Source organism: Urocitellus parryii, chromosome 4 (genome assembly GCF_045843805.1).
Source record: "Urocitellus parryii isolate mUroPar1 chromosome 4, mUroPar1.hap1, whole genome shotgun sequence".
NCBI lineage: Eukaryota > Metazoa > Chordata > Mammalia > Rodentia > Sciuridae > Urocitellus > Urocitellus parryii.
The window spans coordinates 6921717-6946100 of NC_135534.1; the positions used below are offsets into that span (position 1 = coordinate 6921717).

General features: G+C 55.1%; 3 protein-coding genes and 1 non-coding gene across 5 annotated transcripts; 3 read left to right on the forward strand and 1 right to left on the reverse strand.

Annotated features, from left to right (window-relative positions):
- Positions 1-3690: 3690 nt before the first annotated feature.
- Trnas-gcu (transfer RNA serine (anticodon GCU)) lies at positions 3691-3772 on the reverse strand. The gene has a single exon. It is a non-coding gene; the product is annotated as a tRNA-Ser (tRNA).
- Positions 3773-4215: 443 nt separating this feature from the next.
- Positions 4216-6461, forward strand: B4gat1 (beta-1,4-glucuronyltransferase 1). Its single transcript, XM_026396458.2, has 2 exons — positions 4216-5397; positions 5605-6461. The coding sequence occupies exons 1-2, from the start codon at positions 4342-4344 to the stop codon at positions 5794-5796; spliced, it is 1248 nt and encodes a 415-aa protein (XP_026252243.1). The 5' UTR covers positions 4216-4341; the 3' UTR covers positions 5797-6461.
- A 271-nt stretch (positions 6462-6732) lies between these two features.
- Positions 6733-13479, forward strand: Brms1 (BRMS1 transcriptional repressor and anoikis regulator). 2 transcript variants are annotated; one of them, XM_026396510.2, is made up of 10 exons: positions 6733-6863; positions 9668-9813; positions 9900-9990; positions 10171-10298; positions 10425-10504; positions 10584-10695; positions 11242-11334; positions 12281-12345; positions 12977-13016; positions 13342-13479. In XM_026396510.2, the coding sequence occupies exons 2-10, from the start codon at positions 9675-9677 to the stop codon at positions 13347-13349; spliced, it is 756 nt and encodes a 251-aa protein (XP_026252295.2). In that variant the 5' UTR covers positions 6733-6863; positions 9668-9674; the 3' UTR covers positions 13350-13479. The 2 variants fall into 2 exon arrangements, with proteins under 2 accessions (XP_026252295.2, XP_026252296.2); XM_026396511.2 differs by having other exon boundaries at positions 10599-10695.
- Positions 13480-14738: 1259 nt separating this feature from the next.
- Rin1 (Ras and Rab interactor 1) lies at positions 14739-19316 on the forward strand. Its single transcript, XM_026396572.2, has 10 exons — positions 14739-14862; positions 14995-15175; positions 15258-15372; positions 15453-15525; positions 15623-15714; positions 15863-16600; positions 16830-17135; positions 17399-17530; positions 17667-17818; positions 18644-19316. The coding sequence occupies exons 1-10, from the start codon at positions 14780-14782 to the stop codon at positions 19052-19054; spliced, it is 2283 nt and encodes a 760-aa protein (XP_026252357.2). The 5' UTR covers positions 14739-14779; the 3' UTR covers positions 19055-19316.
- Positions 19317-24384: the final 5068 nt, after the last annotated feature.

Sequence of the window (24384 nt, forward strand, 5' to 3'; positions counted from 1 at the left end):
ACCACCACATGTGCACCACCACACCTGGCTACTATAGGATATTTTAAGATGCGATAACATTTAAATCAGACTTTGTATGTGTGGTGCAGGGGATCAAACCCAGGTCGTTGCACATGCTAGGCAAGCGCTCTAGCACTGAGCTACACTCCAACTCCTAAATCAGTAGTCTTTGAGTAAAGTAAACTCTCTTCTCTGAGGGGGAAGAAATAAACCAGTATTTTTTTTCTTTCTACTATCACTTTCAATATAAACTTTACCTCTAGTCACCAAATGTGTACGGTCTCCCCACAAACCAACCAAGCAATTCTCCAGGGTACACCAGCTGGGAGTCCCACAATTCAATTTGATTCTGACACTGTCTGCCTGGAGATGGTTGCAGATCTCAGGTGTGGAAGGCTCAATCCAACAAGCCTGCCCCCACTTCAGGTCCTCTGATGACAAGCTGTAAATCAGAGTTACAGCAAGTCCCTACTTGGGTTCAATTCATTTGCTAGAGTGGCTCCCAGAAGTCAGGGAAATACATTTACCTACTCATTTTATAGGATATTACAAAAGATAGAGCCGGATGGAAGAGATGCATAGGGTATAGCATGGGGGTGGGTGGTGGGGCCTTCTTGGGGCAAGTCATGCCATCCTCTTGGAACCTTCAGATATTCAGCTTTCTGGAAGTTCCTGAATCCAGTCCTTTTGGTTTTGTGTGTTTTTTAATATATTTTTTTAGTTATAGAGGAACACAATATCTTTATTTTATTTATTTTTGTGTTGCTGAGGATGGAACCCAGTGCCTCACATGTGCCAGGCAACTGCTCTACCAATGAGTCACAAATCCCAGCTCCCTTGGGTTTTTAATGGAGGCTTCATTATAATTGATTGCATCCTTGACCCATTTACCGTTGTTGATCAATTCAACTTCATTCAGTCCCTCTCCCCACTCCCTAGAGGTGGGGAAAGGGATTGAGAGTTCCAAACATCTAATCATATAACTGATCTCCCTGGCAACTCATCCTGGATCCCTGCTATCGAGGAACTCACCAAGACTTTCTCATTAGAACAAAAGATGCACCAGTCACCCAGGAGATTCCAAGGGGTTCAGAAGCTGTGAGTCGGAAGAAGCCAGGCACAGAGACCAAATACATATTTCTTTCTTTCTTTTTTTTTTTTTTGGCTATGGGGGGGCAGTACCAGGGATTGAACGCAGGAGCACTCAACCACTGAGCCATACCCCCCACCCTATTTTGCATTTTATTTACAGACAGGGTCTCACCGAATTGCTTATTGCCTCACTTTTGCTGAGACTGGCTTTGAACTTGCAGTACTCCTGCCTCAGCCTCCTAAGCCGCTGGGATTACAAGTGTGCGCTACTGCGCCTGGCTGTATTTCTTTTCTTTTTTCTTTTTCTTTCTTTCTTTTTTTTTTTTTTTTTGTAGTTATAGATGGACAGCATGCCTTTATTTTATTTTGTGTGTGTGTGTGTGTGTGTGTGTGTGTGTGTGTGTGTGTGGTGCTAAGAATCAGAGCCTCACATGTTCCAGGCAAGCATTCTGCCACTGGGCTACAGCCCCAGCCCCAAATACATATTTCTTACTATATCATAGTATCGCACATTTGGCAGTGTGGGTGGGCCTCCTCCAATCCGTTGAAGGTCTTAAGGAAGAAAGGCTGAGGAAAAGGGAATTCTGCTTCCAGGTGGCCTTCACACTTGGACTGCAACCTCAGCTCGTCCTGGGTCTCCTGCCTGCCTGCCTGCCTGCCCTGCACAATTGAGACCTGCCAGCCTCAAGATCACAATTCATAAAAATCATTCTACTAATATCTTTTTTTCTCTCTCTCTCCCTCTCTTTTGGTTCTGCTTCTCTAGAGAATCCTAACAAATCCAACCTCTCCAGGACCCAGAAGGCATAGTGCCCTGCCACTTGGCCTGCAGTAAAGTCACTCAGATCCATCAATTATAGTTATTTACACCAGTCTTTGAATCCCCCATGTTCCTCTCTGCCACAACCAGTCCCTCTCCCCAGCCAGCTGCCTCTGCCCACCTTCTGGACCTTCAATATTGCTTTTCTTGATTTTGACACCTCACCAAGGTCTATTCATTACTTTAAAGTCTCCCTTTAGTCTAGGGGCCTTGAGGACACTTCATAAGTATCTTATTCATTTATTAATAACATGTAATGTGCCTAGCATTGGGCATGATGGTGGGGGGGGGGGTTGTGGGCAGATGACCAGGAGAATCTCAACAATGGAGATAGTGACTGGGGATTGTGAACACTGCAGATAAAACTCAAATGTTCAAAGGGCTGGGGGTGCATAGGGAGGAAAAGAGAAGACTGTTAGGATAGCAAAAATGGGAGCCACTCTGATACTCGGGCCAACGGTCACCCTGTGGGAACGCAGAATTTTCTTTGCCAGATCTTCCAGAATTAAACAGAATGTGGATTTTACATGAAATCTACCAGTTCACTAAAATTAACCACTAATGTGATTTGAATTGTCATTTTTAAACCCTGAGTAGTTCTAAGAAAACCCACATGCCACCAAATGTGGCTTCTGAGCCTTCTACTTACAAGGTCTGTGCTGAAGGGCTTTCCATTCTCCACTCTTCGTACCTGCGCCTGGTGAAAACCTTTAAGTACCCATGTCTCCCAGGCTTCGTGTCCCTGTGCCTAACACAGCCCCTGGCAGGGAACAGGTGCCTTCTAGGTATTATTGAGCTGCAAAATATGTCTTTTTGGAGGGGAGGAGGTACTGGAAATTGAACTCAGAGGCACTCAACTACTAGCCTCATCCCCAGCCCTATTTTGTATCTTTAATTTAGAGACAGGATCTCAAAGAGTTGCTCAGCTTCTTGCTTTTGCTGAAGGTGGCTTTGAACTCACAATCCTCCTACCTCAGCCTCCTGAGCAGCTGGGATTACAGGCATGTGCACCACATTCTGTGCAAAATATGACTTAAAGGTCGCTCTTTACCCTCACAACCTTGGCACTTTACTGCCCATGAGTCTGGGGTCAAATACCTTATTCTGGCATTCAAAGCCCACCACAGTCTGTCCACCCCTTCCCAAGATTCACAGTGCTCTGTTCCATGGGGGCCCTCCTAATTTGGCCAAAAAGGGAACATTTATCACATATAATTGATTTAGCAGTGGAGGTGCCAGACTTTCCCCAAACCACTCCTCTTTTCAAGAGCCCATGGATCAACTAATCTACAAGCATTAAGTGCCCTCCATGTATGGTAGCTGGTACTGAAATGTTCCAGGCCTTCAGCTTAAATGTGTATGTGTTGGGGAGGCGGCTGTGGGCAGGAGTTCACCACCTTGGGAGGTGATGGTAAGTGGGGACAATCAGTAGGCTGAATAGAGAAATAAATGAAATGATCAAACACTGCAGAGTGCGGGCTTCTCTAACTCCTGCAGATACCATCCAGCCAACAAGGAATGGCCCGGAATCTCAGTGCCAGTCATAGGTGTCACCCACCCATGAGCCCTCTTTATAGGGAGAAGGAAAAGTACACCTGTGGCCTGGCCCGCAAACGTTCTAACACCTGCGAGGGAGAAGACGAATGATGGGCAAATACGGGAGAGAGACGGAGAGTGCACCGAATTCCACCAGCATCCTCAAATTCAGTTTGCTTCAACTCACTGTCCCAGGCAGGGGGATGTAGAAAATTAAGGAGTGTTCCTTGTAAAACAGATCTCGACGAGGATGGGATTCGAACCCACGCGTGCAAAGCACAATGGATTAGCAGTCCATCGCCTTAACCACTCGGCCACCTCGTCCCACATGCAGTGCTTCTTCCACATTCTCTTATCTCTCATCTCCTCCGCACTTCCGTGTCTCCATCATTCACTTCTTAGTACCAACCTGGTAGGACCCAGGGGAGAGAAACGCTGTAGAAAGGAGCTTTTTAATTTCCTTTTGGCCCACTTCAGCCTGCAACCGCCCCATCTTTCACTAAGCTACAGCCTAGTTCTGCCACAGCTTCCCCTTCCGGAGTCTGGGCGAGAGCGCCTGGATTTCAGGACCCGCTGGACCAGGGGCTGCGCACGGATCCGGAGGGAGCGGTGTGCGTCCCGGGCCGGAGGCAGGCGGCGGGCGGCGGGCAGGTTCGGCTTTTGCAAAGCGCGCGGCGCGGGCGGCGGGTGCAGTAGCTCCTCCTCTCTCGCAGAGGGCGAGCTGGCGCGCGCCGAAGCCCGCAGGCGGACGGCGGGCGGGGCGGTGCGCGGGGCTCGGCTCGCCTCGGCTCGCCTCGGCGGTGCTCGGCAGGTTGCGGTAAATCCGGGCTTGCGGTCGCTGGCAGAGTCTGCGGCCCGGTGGTCCCTGCTGCGTGTTCCAAGCCCCGAGAACCATGCAGATGTCCTACGCCATCCGGTGCGCCTTCTACCAGCTGCTGCTGGCCGCGCTCATGCTGGTGGCGATGCTTCAGCTACTCTACCTGTCGCTTCTGTCCGGACTGCATGGGCAGGAGGAGCAGGATCAATATTTCGAGTTCTTCCCGCCCTCCCCGAGATCCGTGGACCAGGTGAAGGCTCAGCTCCGCACCGCTTTGGCCTCAGGAGGTGTCCTGGACGTCAGCGGTGATTACCGCGTCTACAGGGGCCTACTGAAGACCACCATGGACCCCAACGATGTGATCCTGGCCACGCATGCCAGCGTGGACAACCTGCTGCACCTGTCCGGCCTGCTGGAGCGCTGGGAGGGTCCGCTGTCCGTGTCAGTGTTCGCGGCTACCAAAGAGGAAGCTCAGCTGGCCACGGTGCTGGCCTACGCGTTGAGCAGCCACTGCCCTGATATGCGCGCCAGGGTCGCCATGCACCTGGTGTGCCCCTCGCGTTATGAGGCAGCAGTGCCTGACCCCCGGGAGCCTGGGGAATTTGCCCTACTGCGCTCCTGCCAGGAGGTCTTCGACAAGCTAGCCAGGGTGGCCCAACCAGGGATTAATTACGCCCTAGGCACCAATGTCTCCTACCCTAATAACCTGCTGAGGAATCTGGCTCGTGAGGGAGCCAATTATGCCCTGGTGATCGACGTGGACATGGTGCCCAGTGAGGGGCTGTGGAGAGGCCTGCGGGAAATGTTGGATCAGAGCAACCAGTGGGGGGGCACCGCACTGGTGGTGCCTGCTTTTGAGATCCGCCGAGCCCGCCGTATGCCCATGAGCAAGACTGAGCTGCTGCAGCTCTACCAGGTGGGCGAGGTCCGGCCCTTCTATTATGGGCTGTGCACACCTTGCCAGGCGCCTACCAACTACTCCCGCTGGGTCAATCTGCCAGAAGAGAGCTTGCTGAGGCCTGCCTACGTGGTGCCTTGGCAGGACCCTTGGGAGCCATTTTACGTGGCTGGAGGCAAGGTGCCCACCTTTGATGAGCGATTTCGGCAGTATGGCTTCAATCGAATCAGCCAGGTACCTAAAAGGGAGAGGGCAAGGGGGATGGGTAAAAGTGGTGGTGGGGTCAGGGATGGAGTGAAGGCAGTAAAGCAGGGGAGATCACAGTTTGGGATGGATAGTGCAGTTTCTAAGATGCCTCCAGAAGGGTGAGGAAGGCCATCTGAGCCCTGGGAACTCAATTAAACTTTGCTGACTCTTCTTTCTCTCTCTCTCTCTCTACAGGCTTGTGAGCTGCACGTGGCAGGGTTTGATTTTGAGGTGCTGAATGAAGGTTTCCTGGTTCATAAGGGCTTCAAAGAAGCCTTGAAGTTCCATCCACAAAAGGAGGTTGAAAATCAGCATAATAAGATCCTTTACCGCCAGTTCAAACAGGAGTTGAAGGCCAAGTACCCCAACTCTCCCCGCCGCTGCTGAGTCCATCCCTCCCCTAGTCTGAGAATTCTCAGCCTTTGGCTCCTCAGGTCGCCCCTCAGGCCTGACTGGGGTAAGAAATGTCACTCCACTTTACAGAGGTAGCTATGGTGTTGGAACACTGGACTTGAATATGGGGTGCTGGGATCAAGTCCTAGCTTTACCACTAACTAGCTGTGTGGCCTTGAGCAAATCCCATTATCTCTCTGAGCTTCAGTTAAGCCATCTGTAAAAAGGGAGGTGAGAATACCTACCTCACAGAACTGTTGGGAGGCTCAGATGAGATGCTATATGTGAAAACATTCTGTAAGCTTCGTACAAATGTGAAGTATTATTAATATTATTACAGTATTATTATTGTTATTATTATTGTTATTATTATTAACAATTTTGGGTGGATGGACAATAGAAGAGTTAAAAGTATGAATGGTGCAGAGTTAAGTTAGAATACTTAATGAAATTGGCCTTTTGGAAAGAAATCGGATGAAAGCATACAGTTTAATTTTTAGCAGAATCCTAAACTTCCTGGTTCTTCCAGGCCTCCATCCTCGGGGGCTCTGGAGGAGGGAAGGGTCCGCAGGCTCTATGAGTGACAATCTGAGATCTGTACCCTCCCATAGGCTGGGCTGGGTTTTTGCTTTCGGATGACAATGTGTAAATAAACGAGTGTTCACACCCACAGCTGGCTTCGTTACTCTCCTGAGCTGGGGCCCCTGGGTTCTCCCTTTACACTTCTGGGGGAGAGGGCCGCGGATCCAGGGACACCTGCAGCAAAGCGAGGAAACCGTTGGGGCCTTCCCAGCTAGCCTAAGGCCTGCGTGAATGTCGGCGGGTTGCTATGGAGACTGGCCCGCGGTATCCCAGCATGCCTCGGCCCCAGCGGTCCAATTGTGAGCTCCCCCGGCGGGCGCCTCCTGATGACTCACACGGAAGCGCCGGCAGGCCCCGCCTCCTGAAGAAGAGGGGTCTGCGCTGCGCTTCCGGGAGCCCGGCGGCTACGGCCAGTACCGGCAAGTTCGGGCACGTTTCAGGGAGCCTCGGAAGTGAGGCCGGAGGCCCCAGTCCCCGCGGTGCGTATCGCCTTGCCCGGTGCCTGGTTTGGCCTCTCTGTTCAGTCGGTCCGAGACGGTACCATTTCCTCCTCTGGAGCCTAAGCAGAGACTTAACCGGCCTGACGCGCGCGGGGCCGTGGGGCCGAAGCCAGCGGCGGAAGAGCCCCCTAGCTATTCTCTGGCCCGCGCCGGCGCATCTGAGGGTAGAACGGGGCGACAGGCTCCCGGAGGAGTGTCTTGAGGTGGCTCTGCGATTGTGGGGAGGGGTCCGTCTTCTCCGGGGGCGTGCCCTCGAGGAGCTTACTGTCTGGAAACTGCTGTTCGCCACGCTTTACGGTGTGCTTTTCCATCCCTTTTGCACCCGGGTTAAGGAGGTGGTGCGGGGTGGGGAGGGGGTTGCGACTTAATTTAACACATTTATAATCACAATAAGCTGGAAGGGAGAGATGCTTCTGAAAGAGACAGTACTGACACAATTTACATACAGTTAATGGTGAAGAGGAATTGCCAGCGTTAGGAACTGAAGCGTAAAAATGAATCAGGTTTGGAGAACCGAGATTTTCAGGTCAGGTTCAGAACCTTGGCGAAATTATTGAGGAATGTGACTGAATTCTCTCGAGGCCAGGCACTAAGCACTGCTTGACTTGGTGTCAAGAAACATTAGCTACCACTACAGGCACCGGGGCTTCCAAGAAGTAAAAACTAATCCCTGCCTGCAAAAGTTTATTTTATGGTTACTTTGTTTTTGAAAATTATCCAGTGGTTAAGTGAGCCAGTACTGCGCTAGGAAGGAGCACAGGAGCTCGTGACCTCGCAGGGCTCCCACATTCACTGGAGAGAGACTTCAGCATGGACAAATAGGAGAAGTAAACACGAAGGCTTCCTGGAGGCAGTGGTGTCTACATCATTCTAAAGGCTTACAGAGCAGCCACCAGAGAAGTTGGAAGAACATCACACTGAAATAGAAGGCCCTGGGTGGCAGAAATGATCTGTGGAGAGGAATGTTTAGTTCTTAGGCCATCTCTTGGCAGCATTGGGCACTATCACTGCACCTTCCTTTTGAAATATTCCATGATTTTTGGTTTTTCCTTCTCTGCTGATCCTGAGGATTTTATCACAGGTCCCTTCTCACTCCCCACATTCTTTCTGCCTTGCTGGTTGCATCCTCCTGTGGACTGAGGAACTTTGTATATGCTGATGATTGAATCTCTGTAGCCCAGGTCTTGAGGTTCAGAGCCTAGTTGTACCTCCCAACCCTTCTCTCATTTCTGGGTCTTTGCATTTGCTACTCACTCTGCTGGAATGTTCCCTCTCTGTCAGCACAATACCCTACCCTATCTGTTCTGTTTTCCTCTGGAAGCCCTGGCTATAGCAAGCTCCAGATTCTGGCTAGATACCCCTCCTATACACCCCAGTGTTAAACGCTCCTCATACTGTAGTTACTGTTCCTTTGCCCCCTCTCACAGGAACTCGTAAGCTTCTTGAGGTCAAAAAGTGTGTCAGAGTTGTACTACTACAGTAGCTGATGGTACCTAAAATATCTTAGGTGCTCAGTAAATACTAGATGAATGAGTAAAAGAAGGAATGCTTGTCAGGGTTCCTGAAAGGTCAACATAGATAACCACTGAACAATATTGGCATTAGCCAAAAGGGCTCATTGGTTAACTCTACAGGGTCAGTTTCAGTGAGAGCAATGGGTATAGAAACAGATCAAAGGAGTGAGAGATAAAGTAGGAAGAGCAAGTATGCATATGCCTGGAAATATATAGCTATGAAATGGATGATGCAGTGGTTAAGTTGGTGTGGTTAAGGTTAAGGGTTAGCGTTTGTTTGCAGTGTTAGAGATGGAGCCCAGGGCTCCGTGCATACTGCAAAGACTCTTCCACTTAGTTACACCCCTAAACCCCTCTGCTTTTTCTTAATGGTAGAGTATACCTGAGCACATCAGAAATTCTATGGGAAGGATCCTGCCATCTTGGTCTGTTTTGTGCTGCTATAACAATACCTGAGGACTGGTGATGTGGCTCAGTGGTAGAGCTTTTGCTTAGCAAAAACAAGGTCCTGTGTTCAATGTCCAGCACTGCCACACATGTAAAAAAGGAAAAAAAGAAAACAGTAATACCTGAGACAGGGTCATTTTTAAAGAACAGAGATTTATTTCGTAGGATTCTGGAGACTAAGGAATCTTTCCTTCGGGAAGGTCTCTCAGCACTCTTGCATTGGGGATTAAGTTTCCTGCAGGTGAACTTTGGGAGACAAAGTATCTGCCAGAAACTGAAGACACAGGGGAGCACTGAGGTCCCAGAGGAAACGAGAGATGGGATTTGACCCAGAGACCAGCAAAAGACAAAAGATTGTAGAGTGTTATCAGGAAGAGAAAGCAGCTGAGGGAGTCATAGACAGAGGAACTATATGGGCAGTGGGAGGGAGAGAAGTGGGAGTGTGAGAACTGGCCATTAGATGAGGTGAAGGAACTGGATTGGTAGTTCAAGTTCAGTCCATGAAGGGCCTTGAAAGCTCCAGTCAGAAGGTTTGGGAGTCTCAGCAGTGGGAAACCTGCCGTGGGCCTCTCCCCTAAATGGATCACACCCTTCGCCAGTATTATAATTGGGGTTGTCCTCAACATCCAAGGGCAAGAGGATTTTCAGTCTCCTGCAAAAGGTACAAATGCCACCCAGTGTAATGCTCATGTGGTAGAGCCAGTCACTGCTCCCCACCCATGTCTCCCTTGGGGGTCAGTGGAGCTCGACTCCCTGCTTGCCTCTGTGCTGCTCTGAGCTATAGGCACTAGTGAGTGATGCTTCACTTCCTCCTGCTTCCAGAGCCCAGATGCCTGTCCAGCCTCCGAGTAAAGACACAGAAGAGATGGAAGCAGAGGGCGATTCCGCCACTGAGATGAATGGGGAGGAAGAAGAGAGTGAGGAGGAGCACAGCGGCAGCCAGACCGAGTCTGAGGAGGAGAGCTCAGGTGAGCCCCCACACACAGGTGCACTTGTGCACACAGGAGTAGCCGCCCACCCCTCCAGAGCCGGCCCTGACTGGCCTCTTTCCCAGAGATGGATGACGAGGACTATGAGCGGCGTCGCAGTGAGTGCGTCAATGAGATGCTGGACCTGGAGAAGCAGTTCTCAGAGCTAAAGGAGAAGTGAGTATGGGCTCACCTCCGGCTGGGCTGATGCACCTGGGGGTGAGGAGCTAGTGGGGCTGATGCTGACGTCCAGAGTAACAAGCACCCAGCAAGCGGCCTGTGGGGAGCAGTGTTTGCCCGAGAGTGATGGTGCCCATGGGAGGAGCCAGTGGTACTCAGCTGCCTTTCACCTCCCAGGTTGTTCCGAGAGCGGCTGAGTCAGCTACGGTTGCGGCTTGAGGAGGTGGGGGCTGAGAGAGCCCCTGAATACACAGAACCTCTTGGGGGGTTGCAGCGGAGCCTCAAGATTCGCATTCAGGTGGCAGGTCTGTGGTCATCCTGTGCTGTTCCCCTCCTGGAACCCACAGCTTTCCGTCCCCCTCTGCTCTCGACCCTGCCCTGCCTCACCTTGTTCTAGTAGCCAAGCAGAGCCTGTCTCCCTCCTTCTACAGGGATCTACAAGGGCTTCTGCCTGGACGTGATCAGGAATAAGTACGAGTGTGAGCTTCAGGGGGCCAGACAGCACCTGGAGGTGAGCCGACTGTCTGCCAGTGGACGATGGGCAAGGCCAAGGGCCTAACTGGGCCACCTGGTTCCACCTGGTTGAGCAGCTGTGCCTTTTCCAGAGCGAGAGGCTCCTGCTCTATGACACGCTGCAGGGGGAGCTGCAGGAGCGGATCCAGAGGCTGGAGGAGGACCGCCAGAGTCTGGACATCAGTTCTGGTGAGGGCGGGGCCCAGCTCTGCCAGTGCCCACCCCTCCGGACCTCAGCTTTCCTGGCTGCACAAGGGAGGGTCTGAGGGCCTGCGTCTTGGGCGTGAGTGAGACCAGGCCTGGAAGGGCATAGCCCAGTGTCTGGCATAGTGGTGGCTCAGGCAGAGTGGGCCCCCTTTACCCCTTTCCAAAATGGGGAGTTGTAACTGACATGCCAACATATACAGTGGCCACAGTCCCCTCCACATCCATGGCACCTGTGTTCATAGGGGTCTTGAAGAGGTGAGAGTTGTCTTCGTTGTGCTCTCTACTAAATACATAGTTAACTGAGGCTCACTGAAGGGCCGTGGCTTCTTCCCCAAGCCCCACCATTGTTCAGTCAGGACCTAAGCAGCCCTAAGGGGATCCTAGCCCCAAGCCCAGGGTTAAGTCCTTGGGTGGTGATGGGGAAGGATGGGGAGGCCGGGCTGGCCCATGGGGGGACACAGAGGCCACAGGGGTGGAAGTGGCCTAGGGACCTTCACCCTGATCCTGACTCTGGGTCTGCGGGCACAGAATGGTGGGATGACAAACTGCACGCCAAAGGTGGCTCAAAGACCTGGGACTCGCTGCCACCCAGCAAGAGGAAGAAAGCACCTCTCGTCTCTGGTATCCTTCCACCCAAGGTGGCCTAAAACTGGACAGAATGGCAGGCAGGCTCCAGATTCCGGAAAGGGGACTGGAGGGGACATGAGAGACAGTGGGACTAGATACATAGATGGTTCAGTGTCATGTGATCGTGCCCAGGCCAGTCCAGGAACTTCGTAGGGAATACTGGGTATTCCCTGCCTATATGGACCCTAGAGAAATAGAAAGCTCACCTCAGTGACTGCCCATAACTTCTGAGTGAGGATGAGCCTTTGAGCCCCTGGCGCTCTCTACATGCCAAGTGTGGGCCCCAGTAGTCTGGGCTTTCCTGCCCCAGCCCTGCTGCCTCCCACTCGGAGGTTATGCCTGTCCCTGCCTTCTTAGTGTCATTGCACAGGCTGCCTCTTCTGTGAAGCTTCTGGTCTCCCTGTGCTTGTGGCGTTTTTGCGACCACGTCCTGTCTCTAGGTGCCCATATCCCAGAGGGAACTTGCTGCTTCACCCCTCCTCAGGCAGGAACCCCAGGCTGGAGCTTGCTGTGTCTTCCACCCACCTGCTCAGGCAGCAGCGATGAGCTGAGTGCCCCTTCCCGTGCAGCCAGAGCCTTTGCCTTGTGGTGATGGAGACAGGGAGGGAGGGACCTGGAAGGTAGTGACTTCCCGGGGAGCCATCGGGGGCTGAATGTGCAGAGACCTCCTGTGTAGAGCACAGGTGAGAGGGGACCACAGGAGTGTACTTTCAGGATGGAAGAGGCCAGAATTTGCCTTTAGGTGGGGGAAGAGGTCCAACGAGGAGCCAGTTGGTGACATGGCCAGATAGAAAAGAAGGAGCAGGGTCCCCTCAGTACTGTCCACACACCTCTTATCCTGAGCATTGTATAGGTGGCACTACCACCTCTGGCCTCCCCAGCACAGCCCCCATCACCTGTCCCCTCCAGCAGCTGTCCAGCTTCCTTGACCCTGTCACAGGCCCTTATATCGTGTACATGCTGCAGGAGATTGATATTCTCGAGGACTGGACGGCTATCAAAAAGGTGGGTCCCAGCTGGGGATGGTGGCTTACACCTGTAATCCCAACAATTTGGGAGGCTGAGGCAGGAGGATCTCAAGTTCAAAGCCAGCCTCAGCAAAAAGGGAAACTCAAAGCACTCAGTGAGACCCTGTCTCTAAATAAAATACAAAATAGGGCCAGCCAGGGCTGGGGCTCAGTAGTCAAGTACCCCTGAGTTCAATCCCCAGTGCCAAAAAAAGATGTATCCACTCCTGCTTGAGTTCCCATGCTGCCTCTGACAGGGCCTGCGGCACAGGTCCCCCACTTAGGTGCCGGTATCTGGTATCTGAGAAGTTCTCTGGGCACCCCCTGCCTCAGCCCAGGTGCCCTGACATTGCAGCAGCTCATGGTCTTAGTCCAGGCTGCTCTGAAGAGAGGGATGTGCACCCTGTCAGCCCCTTGTTCCAGGCAACTCCATGGAAGAAAAGGAGGGAGGGAGGAAGGGAAGGCCATAGGACTGGCTGTGCCTCTGACAGGAGACCTCCAGACTTTGCCTAGAAAGGGTGTCCTGCTCCCCCTGCTCTGTGCAGCCCCCACCCCTCAGAGGCCTTTATGGAGGGGGGGGCTTGCCAAGCTGGAGGCGGGCTCTGAGGGAGGCTTTTCTTACTACCCAGGCCAGAGCAGCAGTGTCACCTCAGAAGAGAAAAGCAGATGGTAAGAACCTCAGGGTGTCCTGTTTCCCCTTCCCATCCTGTCCCCACACCTGCCTCCAGCAAAAGAGCCAGAGAGAAGACATTGGCTGTGTCAATCAGTGGCCTGATCTAGGACTGAGAAGTGTGTGTAGCAGGAACCAGGATGGGGAGTCTCTGGGTTGATGGAGCGAGGTGGATTGGAGGCCCCAGCCTAGATGGGCCAGGGTGGGCCAAAGCCCCTTGTATGAGGGCTCCCAGAGAGAGGCACCCAGTATCCTGAAAGAAGTGGCCGCCTCCTTTGCAGTTTAACTTCCTCTCAGTGATTTTCCCCTTCCCACAACCCCCAGGACCATGACTCTGCTGTTCACAGCCAAGGGTCCCTCGGAGCAGCTGGCATCACACCCAGGATTCACATTTTCCAGCAGACAGGCAGACAAGCTCCTGGGGCTGCACAGACCACTCTCCAGTGTTACTGCTGGGCCCCACTCTGCCCTCCTCAGAGCCTGCACAGCTGTGGCCCCAGAGCTGACCTGGCCAGGCAAGACTGTTGTCTCCATCTCTGACCACCTCTCCCTCCTGAAGATAAACCTCCTCTGTCCTCCAGCCAAGACGACAGGCCTTCCTAAGCCAAAGCAATACCCCTCCTGCCGACCTCTCCACTGAGCCAGGGAGCTTGGCCCTTGGCATGGAACTGAGCCAGACAAGGGGCTGACATATCATTATATGTTGGGGGCCTGTCCATTCTGGCTGGAGCTGGAGGTGATAGCCAGGCTTCCCAGGTTTTCTCAGGGCTATTCCTGGTGTCTGCCTCCCAGATTTTGAAGACTAGAATTAAAACCTTTGCTGGGACTCTAGTGTGACCTGTGTGTATGATTTACCTTGCAAGGAAATCAGGGCTTCCCTGGGGAGCACCTGAGACAGACTTTCTTCTGGGGCCTTTGGAGTCTGGGGTACAGGCTGGGGGAGGAAGGCAGGCCTGGAGTCAGAAGCCACATGTGGCTCAAGGCAGAGCATGAGAAGCACGCAGCCCCTGGTGGGGAAGGGACTGGTACACGTGCTTAGAGACCAGGTCATGTCTGCACCTGCCCCAGTTGCTTGGCAGATTGGCAAGGCAGGCTGGCAGGGCCTGTTCGTGGGAGGCAGCCAGCAGCAGCACCATGTGCTGTCGACCTCACAGCCACACTCCCCCTGGTTAGCACAGAGTGTCAGAACCACCCCCAGAACCTCAGTTAAGCAAAGGGGTTGGTTTCCATGGAGACACAGCATCCTTTCTCCATGGCAACCTGAAATCCCAAAACCCAAGTTAGACTCAGGAATGAGTCATGTGTGACCAGTAGGGGGTGCTCTCCCACAAGGCTGACCCACAAGGCAGGGACAGATGAGCAACTGACCACAGACTTAAGGTGACCCAAAGGCGAGGCTTGTGCCTATGGGGACTGAGCCAGTCGTGCTTAACCCCTCCCCACCCAGCTGCGCTGGGTGAGGAGGCTGGCAGACTGCAGGAAGCACTGTGCAGAGGTGGTGCCCTGCAGCTGGGGCTCCCAGAGTGCCGCTGGCATGGAAGGGATCCTTGCTTCTTGAACCTGGGACTAGAACAGTGAGCGAGCTGTCACTGGCCAGGAGGAATGGGGCCAGGCAGAGTGGACACACAAGAGTTAATGGTTGGGGTGTGACAGGGCGAACCGCCCTCAGGAAGTGTTACTCACCACCGGGAATGTGCGCGCCTGTGCCTTGGGGGCTGGATTCTCTTCCTGAGTCCCAGAGAAGCCAAAGGAGCTCCCAGCCATGGAAGACGCTGGGCAGCCAGGAACACATCCTCTCAGAGACCCCTGCCGGAGCTTCACTCCCGGGCACCTGGAGAGAGAAAAGTTAGTGGAGTTGGAGGGACAGCCAGGTGGGGCAGGGAGGGATCTGGAGGGGAGGTGGGAACCCCCGAGGGGAAAGGGATGGGCAAAGCCCTCCTCCCCGCCTCCTGCTCAGGTCTGGGTGCCCACCTCCAGGCCAGCCCAGGACCCGCTGTACGACATACCAGACACCAGCCGGGGGCAGACAGGTGGACCCCAGCAGTCGGCGCGCACTGTGAGCCTGCGGGAGCGCCTGCTGCTCACCCGACCCGTGTGGCTACAGCTGCGGGCCAATGCAGCAGCTGCACTGCATGTGCTGAGGACCGAGCCCCCAGGGGTGAGTGTAGGGACTGGCCAGCGGAGACGGGAAAGCGGGGCTGAACACTGAGGTCTTGAGCCACGTGACTGTCCACTCACAGACATTCCTGGTGCGGAAATCGAACACTCGCCAGTGCCAGACTCTGTGTGTGCGGCTACCAGAGGCCAGTGGCCCCTCTTTCGTCTCCAGCCACTACATCCAGGAGAGCTCTGAGGGTAAGAGGGACAGCCCGGCAGGAAGGGGCTGGAGATGGGGGCATGGACCCTTCTCTGGTCTCACTTCTCTCATCCCCCAGGCGTCTCCTTGGAGGGCTCGGATCTCATGTTCCCTGACCTTGTTCAGCTCATCTGTGCCTACTGCCACACCCGGTGAGTCGGCCCACAGACCCTGCTCCCCGGACAGCCTGTCCTCCCCACCCCACTGTAAGATTCCTCCACCTGACTCTGCCCCCCTCTCTGGCCTCAGAGACATTCTTCTCCTCCCGCTCCGGCTCCCCAGAGCCATATACCAGGCAGCCACCCACAAGGAGCTGGAGGCTATCTCCCATCTGGGCATTGGTAAGGGCTCCCTGCACCTGTTGCACAGATGGACAAGCTGAGGCCAGAAGGGGAAGGGAGGGCACCAGAGCCACAGCCTGCCTGTGCCTTTCCTTGGTGGGCACCCTCCCGAGCCTTCTCTGAGACCCCATTGGTTTCTGGTCCCTAGAGTTCTGGAGCTCCTCTCTCAACACCAAAGCTCCGCAGGGCCCACTTGAAGGCCCACCCCTGCCCAGGCTGAAGGCCCGATCCCCTCAGGAGCTGGACCAGGGCACTGGCGCTGCCCTCTGCTTCTTCAACCCCCTGTTCCCAGGAGACCTGGGCCCCACCAAGCGAGAGAGATTCAAGAGGAGCTTCAAAGTGCGGGTGTCCACAGAGACCTCTAGTCCCCTGTCACCACCTGCTGTGCCACCTCCCCCAGTCCCTGTGCTGCCAGGGGCCGACCCCAGTCACACAGAAAGGCTGCCCCCTGGGCGGCTTCTGAGAAGGGAGAGCTCAGTGGGGTACCGTGTGCCTGGAGGCACCAGCCATGTCCTCCCACTCCTGCCCTCCCTCCAGGAGGTGGACTGTGGCTCTCCCAGCAGCTCTGAGGAAGAGGGGCCAGCTGGGTTCAGGGGGAGTCCCATGACATCCCCTGGCCTTGGCCGCCGCAGGCCTCTGCTCCGGTCCATGAGCACTGCTTTCTGCTCCCTGCTGGCTCCGGAGCGGCAGGTGGGCCGAGCAGCTGCAGTGTTGATGCAGGACAGACACACAGCTGTGGGCCAGTTGGTGCAGGACCTACTGACCCAGGTGCAGGCCAGCCCAGAGCCCCAAGAGCTGCAGGGCATCCGCCAGGCACTGAGCCGGGCCCGGGCCATGCTGAGCGCAGAGCTGGGCCCTGAGAAGCTGCTACCGCCAGAGAGGCTGGGTAAGGCCCCAGCCTGGCCTCAAGTTTAGCCCCAGCTCTTCAGAACTCCAGTCCTTCCCCACCGCCCCTCCTCGCCCTGTGCCACCTGGCTCTCTGATAACTGTTCTGCTGCTTGCTGAGCACCCTTGTCTGGGCAACATTCAAGTGAATTCCACCCCCTGCCTCCTGCTCTTCCTGCTCCCCCACAATTCTGTCCCTTCCCCCCTGACCCCTGCCCCTCCTCCCGCAGAACACATCCTGGAGAAGTCCCTGCATCGCTCTGTGCTCAAGCCTCTCCGGCCCATCCTGGCAGCCCGCCTGCGGCGCCGGTTTTCTGCAGATGGCTCCCTTGGCCGCCTGGCTGAGGGCCTCCGCGTGGCCCGAGTGCAAGGCCCTGGAGCCTTCGCGTCCCACCTGAGCCTGCCCTCCCCAGCGGAGACCGAGCAGGTGCGCCAGAAGCTGCTGCAGCTGCTCCGCACCTACTCACCCAGTGCCCAGGTGAAGCGGCTCTTGCAGGCCTGCAAGTTGCTCTACACGGCCCTGAGGACCCACGTGGGTATGGCCCCCTCACTGCCTTGCCCTGTCCTGCCCCCCCCTCTGAAGCAGGCCCCCCAGGAGAGCAGCACAACAGGGGAGAAGAACCTGACCCTCCCATCTCAGATGGTGAAACTGAGACCCACAGAGGAGAGCACCCTGCAACCCTCCTTATGGTTGATAGAACACCCCATTTTCTAGGGGCTGGTGCGCTAAGGGGAGGGGTCACTATCTAAGAGAAGGAGAGGACTCTATCCTAAGTTTCTTCTTCCTACGTCCCCACAGGGGAGGGCGCAGGCGCAGATGAATTCCTGCCTCTGCTGAGCCTTGTCTTGGCCCAGTGTGACCTTCCTGACCTCCTGCTAGAAGCCGAGTACATGTCGGAGCTGCTGGAGCCAGCTCTGCTCACTGGAGAGGGTGAGGGCCCTACCTGCCCTTTCAGTGGGCGCAGGGCTAAGGGGCCTTAGCTGTTATATGGGCCCTGGGAAGCAGGGCCAGGGAGAAGGTCACCCCATGCCCAGCCTGAGCTACACTCTGCCCCCTTGTGTCCCAGGTGGCTACTACCTGACCAGCCTGTCGGCCAGTCTGACCCTGCTGAGCAGCCTAGGCCAGGCCCACACCCTCCCCCTCAACCCCTCCCAGGAGCTGCAGCGCTCCCTGAGCCTCTGGGAGCAGCGCCGCCTGCCTTCCACCCTCCACTTCCAGGTAAGAGGCCTGCCACAGGGTCCACATGAAACCCGTGAGCCCAGAGCAACTGTGACAGCACCCAGTCCCCTCTAGTCCTACATCACACTGCAATAGGAGCAGCGCCCTACCTGAATGTCAAAGCCAGCCTTTGAGGGAGGGGTCCCCTGTGCCCAGCACTGGACTGAGTGCTCCAGGCAGCCTCCCTGGATCTTCACAGAAACACTGAAATGGGACCATTATTATCCCCACTTTACAAATGAAGAAACTGAGACTGACGTAGAAAGAAAAGAGACACCCAGCCCCAGCCAGGGCTCTCCTTCCTTTGTCATCAGGCTTCAGGTCTTGAATCCACCTGGGCTCTGGCCTGGGTATCCCTAGAGCTGTCCACTGCCCCATCCTTCACTCTTTCCAGTCTTGCTTGTGAGTACAGACTCTAGCCAAGTCCTGGGTTCATCCCAGTTCCACCATTTCTTGGTTTTGGGGGCTTGGACAAGTTATTCTTTGTGTCTCAATTTTCTCTTCTGTAAAATGGGTCCCCAGGGCTACCATGAGGATTGAAGTGTGTTGGTGCAGGATAAATGCTTAGAGCACAATGTAAGCTCTATCTGAGTGTCCCTTTAGACTCATGAGACTCTGCTGGGCTGGCCTTGCACCTGCAGCCACGACCTACTAGCTCAGCCACACTCCCCCTGCCCCAAACCCCTCTCATTGTTTACAAAGCTTCTGCCAACTGGTTCCACCACTGGGTACATACCACCCGCCCCGTCCCTGTGTAGCCTTCTCTGGAGCCACATACTCACCAGAGAGCGCTGAGTGCTTGTTTTTGCTTCTTTTCCTGCACAGCACCTCCTTCGAGTAGCCTACCAGGATCCTGGCAGCGGTTGTACCTCCAAGACTCTAGCTGTGCCTCCTGGGGCCTCAATTGCCACCCTGAACCAGCTCTGTGCCACTAAGTTTCGAGTCAGCCAGCCAGAGGCTTTTGGCCTATTCTTGTACAAGGAGCAGAACTACCACCGCCTGCAGCCTGGAGCCCTGGCCCACAAGCTTCCCACAGATGGCTATCTGGTCTACCGCCGGGCAGAGCGGCCTGGGACCCCAGGGACTGCAGCAGAGGAGGCAGGCAGTGGGCAGCCAGTGTCAGGTAGCCAGAATGAGGAGAAGAGGGTGCAGGGAGATGAGGATGTGGAAGCCAGAGCCAGCCCCAGGGACAGTGGGGAAGAGTCAGAGACAACTGTTGAGGGAGGAGAGGGTTAGGTCAGGGGGAACCTTCAAGAGCCAGAGGCTGCGGGACCCAAGCAGCAGAGGAGTAGCTAGAAGGGGCCAGAAGCATCACCTGGGGCAGAAGCCTCTGAGCTGGTGGGAAAGACCCTCATAGCCATCAACCCCACCGCGCAAGGCCACAGCCTTCTTGGCAACCCCACCCAGCCATCTCTGGTGTCCGCCACCACCTCTGAGTGGCACTTATCTCCGTGAGCCTATCTGCCGAGGAGCTGGGAGACTGGCCACTTCTGAGTAACTAGAGTAAAGTTGAGGAGGTTTGGGGGATCCCAGACTGTGTTCAAGCACCCTTGCTTCTTGTTCTTCCTCCCCAGCCGCAGGGGTGAGTGTGCCCCACAGGGAACAGATCAATCTGATGCCCAACCTATGGCATGGGGGTGGTTTCCTTGCCTTCTGTGACATAGGCAGGGCTACTGTGGACTCCGGGCCCTGAAAAGCTCCAACTATGCCTGGTGGGGAAGGAGGCAGCAGAATGGCAGCAGAGGACCTGCTTCCCCCAGCCTCAGCATCCTCCTCTGCAAAGTGGGTACACTATTGCTGTCCTGCCCTTCACCCAAAAGAGCTCGAGGGTCCTTAATGGATTGTTTCATTGCAAAGCAGAGCTCTTACTAGGGGAAGGGGGAGGGGAGGTGGGCGTTAGCAGCCTCCACCTGCTCTCAGGTGCCTGCTCCCTGCCAGGCAGGACCCTCTGCTGCACAGGAGTCAGACCCTGGGGAGAAAGTACCCTTGTTCCAATCTTTCCCGAAAATTGGCAGTCCTCCCGGGACTCCAGCATCCCCAGAGAATTGGGCAAGGGCAATAATGCCCACCAGTGGCCCATGTGCTTCCAGGATGGGGTGGAGGGCAGGTGGAGCTTGGAAATCATTTACTCTGCATCAGATCTTTTGGTCCTCACAAAAGCTCTGTGGGCAGGCAGGCTATGTTCTTGCTGGCCCCACTGAGGTGTGGGAAGGCAGCTCCCAAGAGTCACACAGCAAATCAGCCTCAAAAGGAAGCCCAGAAGAGGCTTCAAATGTAAGCAAAGAAAAACCGCTGACCACCAACCACGAGGGGGCGTGCACAACCCAGAGAGCTGCCCAGAGCGGCTAGGATAGCCAAGGGCCATGGAACACAAGCAGTTTGCTTGCCACCATGGAACAGCAACAGCGTGGGGGCTGAAGCTACTGGCCCTCAGGTCCTTCAGAGTTGGGTCTGGGTGAGGCCAGCCTCTCAGTGGCCATTCTTCAGGAAAGGATTGTCCCCAGATGGAGGAGGGCCCCAACCAGTCTCAGAGACACCACCCTGAGGTGCTAAGCACAAAGGGACATCAGCCCATGTGTCAGACATGACAACTGGGAAGTAAAAATTGTGGACATTTGCTTTCAGATGATCCAGATATAGCCCAGGTGCAGGGCTTCCAAATTTTTCACTAGGTCCCAGAAGTTCTCCCCGCTTCCAGCTACTTGCTAGTAGGGAGTCTCCCCTTTATTCTGTTGTATGTCCTCCCCCTACCCAACCTCTGGCCCCAGAGCCTTATATTGCTTAGCATGCCGTAGGTGCTCAATAAATGTTGTCCCTTAATTAGAGGTTGATAACTAGGAATGAGGGGCCCTGGGGATACGGGAAGAGAGATTCTGGGAACTAAACACAGGATGTGTCAAGCTCAGTCCCAGAGGAGGGACCTGGAATGTCTGCAGGGGTGCTCAGAGAACCCCCAGGGCCGGATGTGGAAGCGGGTCTCACAGGAACAGTCAGAGGCTTCTGAGCCCCTGACTCTGGACCATTTGCAAGCCCTTCCCATGTTCAGTCCCAGTTCCTGGCCTGGAATTCAGTGATCCTCCAGCAGTGGCTCATGGGAGCACTGCCAGGTCCTGCCTGCATCCTGGGGACTTTTGTTTATCTGATTCTCAGGGGCCCAGGCCACATCAGCATGACCAAGTGTGATGATAGAGGGGCAGGGGCTCCAGGCAGGGTAGGAGATAATAAGCCAGCGTCACCCCTACTTAACAGATAGGAAACAGGCTAGCTTGGGGCATGTGGCTCCTTACAGGACAAAGGACTCAAACACGAGGTTCTCCAACACAGACTCATTTACTCAATACTCAACAGTAATATATTGAGTGTCCTGTGTAGATCAAGCACCAAGCAGCCACAACCCACAAGGAAACGGGTGGAATCTCATCTTCCTCATGCTGTGATCTGGGAGGAAGCAAAGAGCCTGCTGCATTTTAGGGGGTTCTGCACCACCCCTGCCACCAACCACGCTTGTCCTTATAGAAGAGGAAGCCAAGGCTGAGAGGTCATGCACTTTGTCCAATGTCCACTGCTACAGGGCAGGGCTGGGACCCGGAACTGATGTTTGGCTCTGTGGAGAGCAGCAGTCATTTCCTTGCTTGGAAATGTTGCACTTATCACTTCCAAAGTCACCCTAGTTGAATGTGTGAGTGTTTATTGTCTGTCTCCCCCACTAGTGTGCCAGAGCCAAGTTGGCCTTGTTCCCAGCTAACTCTCGGGGGGCCCTAGAACAATGCCTGGGCCGGAATTGGCACTTAGTAAATCTGTGCAGAACAGTGTGGAATGATGGGTCCAGGATGACTCTACTGAAAGGGCTCCTCTTGAGTTCCTGGGGTGGCATGTTCTCCCTCACTGCCACCAGGGGGTGTGCACACCTCATTTCCAGCTCCATGCCAGGTATCTTCTAAACGGAGGCCCATACATAGGAGACTCAGCACCCTGGGACCCATGCCCAGCCTGGCACTAGCAGGGATCCTGCAAAAGCAGGTCAGGACAGGGATGAGGGAGGGGCCGCCTGTCCCAGGTTCTACAGCCTCATAGGCCAGGAGCCAAGGCCTATGGGATGGCCTGGGAGAGGTGGGGTGGACAGCAGGCACCTGACTCACCTTCAGTACAACATTTAACACCCTGCAGTGACCCATGTTCAACATTTAACTTCTTCTGACCCATGTTAACTCCCACAATTCCACACACAGAGACTCCTGACCCCCATTCCAACAGAGTGTAATACCCATCCACCACAGCAGGCACAAGATCACCCAGGCACCAGTAGGGCACCCATGAGGACGAGTTGGCATAGAGACCTTAGTGATCAGCTGCACAGGATCTCCTGACACACTCAGACCTACCTGTGCAGAACTGCCACAACACCCACATCACCTGCTCAGATATGGCCACACACACGACTTTGCTACAGCACAGGGCTGCCATTACCTGCAGTCTGAGCCCTGAAAGAGCAAATACCCACACAAACACACAGACACGTGCGCACACACACCATACTTTTTTTTTTTTTTTTAAACTCTTGAGCATGCCCAAGAGGTCCAAGCCCCTCTCCTGACTAATCTTCCCAGCCCTGGCCCACCCCTGCCTCACTCACCCCCCACCAAACCCGGCCCCTGGCAGACCCTGGGGGGGCTGTGAGTGCTCGGAAGACCCCTGTGAGGGGCGTGGCAACCCCACTGGCCAAGCAGGCGGCAGAAGCCGGCTTCGCTGGGTGGGGAGGCCTGAGCTCATCAGATTCCAGCCGGCCTGATTCACAGGAAGAGCCGGGAGGGTCTGGGAGGGGACAGAGCCCAGGGACTGGGGTTCTGGGGGCCTGGGTGGGCTTTAGGAGAGTCCGGGATCTTTCAGTTGGGGTTGGGGTTTCCTGAGGGGGTGCCTGCAGGAGAGCCTGCGAGGCGGGGCTACTGGGAGGGGCTTAGGACCCTGAACTGAGGGCAGGATGAGACAATGGGCCCTGCCCGCCCCACCCAGCCACCAGGCCCCACGCCTTTTCAGCAGCTGGGTGTCTTTAACGGGGTTAGGCCAAGGGCGGGATGGGGGAGCAAGGATAGGGTGACCTTCCCGGCCCATCTGGCCCCTCAGGCTCTCGGGCGGCAACCCGGGAATGAACTTCAGAGGTCCCAAGGGGCTGGGCCTGCTCAACTTAGTCTGTTGGGGCCCACAGGGTTACAGACCCACGGGGCCCTGCCAGGCATGGATTCTTCCAGAGAGACAGAAGGCCTGGGCTGTACCAGCGCCAGGGATGTTGCTGAGATGGAGCCCTCTGCGCCTGCTACCCCTAGAACTCGGTCTCCCCAGCCAGGCTGATGCTCGGAAGAGCTGGGGGCCCACAGGGCCTAGACCGAGTTGCAGGGTGACAGGAAGAAAGGACGGGGCTGGGGGCAGGACAAAGGCACAGGAAGTGCCTTTCTTGGAACTCTGCACCAAAATAGCCCATTCTGTTCCTACACTTGGTCTCCAAGTCCCCAGGGGAGGTGTGTGTCACCAAGGAGACCCTCACCAGGGAGGGGCCTGAGTTGACCTCAGTCTGGCTTTTGCCTGTCAGCCATTCAACCCCCACCACGGGCTGCGCTCCACTTTGAAGTCCCAACATAAATATCATGTCTGCTTGGTTCTCCTTCCGGGCCTGGTCAGGCCCCCAGACCTGGCTCCCACCCCAGCCAGCCCTGGGGCTGCAGTGCTGGGAGAGAAGAGAGGCTGGACCACCCAGGGTTGGGGGCAAGCTAGAGACTCTGTGACAGAGACAGAAGGACCCTGGAGACAGAAAACACAGAAAGAGGCAGAGCACCAGGAGACAGTAGACAGGGAGACCCCCAAGACCCACAGGAGAGCTGCAGAGCCAGGCACGGGGGAGAGAAGAAAGGGAGGTGAGACGCTGCAGTCAAAGGGAGAGACACCGAGATGCAGAGATCCTTGGGGACACTGAGGGGGCAGGAGGAGGAGGCATTGACAGGAAGAGAAGGGAAAGTAAGAGCCTTCAGAGAAAGTTCCAGAGGTGAGGGGTTGTGGGAGGCTGGGACTGGGGTAACTGGGGAAGAATGTCGTGGGACCAACCGTCTCATTTGCTCAGGCCTGAGGGGGTTCCTAGGACATGGGGTCTGTAGTGCTGAAATCAGAACGTCCTCAGAAAGCTGGGACAAATTGATCACCCTAGGTGGCAGGCTTAGGAGGGAGGTTCCCTCCCACAGGTAGCCTTGGATCACTAAAGAAGCTTCATCCTTGAGAAGGGCTGTGGACATGCGCAGGGGCAAGTCTAGTTCCTTTTAGCTCTGACATGGGCTCAGGATTCCCTTTCTTTTCTTTTTCTTTTTTTAAAGAGAGAGAGAGAGAGAAAGAGAGAGAGAATTTTAATATTTATTTTTTAGTTTTCGGCGGACACAACATCTTTGTTTGTATGTGGTGCTGAGGACCGAACCCAGTACCTCACACGTGCAAGGCAAGTGCTCTACCACTGAGCCACAGCCCCAGCCCCAGGATTCTGTTTCTTGAGGGCAGATGTGGCCAGATGTTCATGTCAGGCATCTTCC

What these genes read in the sequence shown, in the direction of transcription:
- Brms1 (XM_026396510.2), top strand. Translation starts at nt 9,675, where the DNA reads ATGCCTGTCCAGCCTCCGAGTAAAGACACAGAAGAGATGGAAGCAGAG. An exon ending in GATTCGCATTCAGGTGGCAG is followed by an intron (nt 10,299 to 10,424) that starts GTCTGTGGTCAT and finishes CTCCTTCTACAG; the next exon opens with GGATCTACAAGGGCTTCTGC. An exon ending in GAGTCTGGACATCAGTTCTG is followed by an intron (nt 10,696 to 11,241) that starts GTGAGGGCGGGG and finishes CTGCGGGCACAG; the next exon opens with AATGGTGGGATGACAAACTG.
- B4gat1 (XM_026396458.2), top strand. Translation starts at nt 4,342, where the DNA reads ATGCAGATGTCCTACGCCATCCGGTGCGCCTTCTACCAGCTGCTGCTG. An exon ending in GCTTCAATCGAATCAGCCAG is followed by an intron (nt 5,398 to 5,604) that starts GTACCTAAAAGG and finishes CTCTCTCTACAG; the next exon opens with GCTTGTGAGCTGCACGTGGC.
- Rin1 (XM_026396572.2), top strand. Translation starts at nt 14,780, where the DNA reads ATGGAAGACGCTGGGCAGCCAGGAACACATCCTCTCAGAGACCCCTGC. An exon ending in GGGCACCTGGAGAGAGAAAA is followed by an intron (nt 14,863 to 14,994) that starts GTTAGTGGAGTT and finishes GCCCACCTCCAG; the next exon opens with GCCAGCCCAGGACCCGCTGT. An exon ending in TATCTCCCATCTGGGCATTG is followed by an intron (nt 15,715 to 15,862) that starts GTAAGGGCTCCC and finishes TCTGGTCCCTAG; the next exon opens with AGTTCTGGAGCTCCTCTCTC.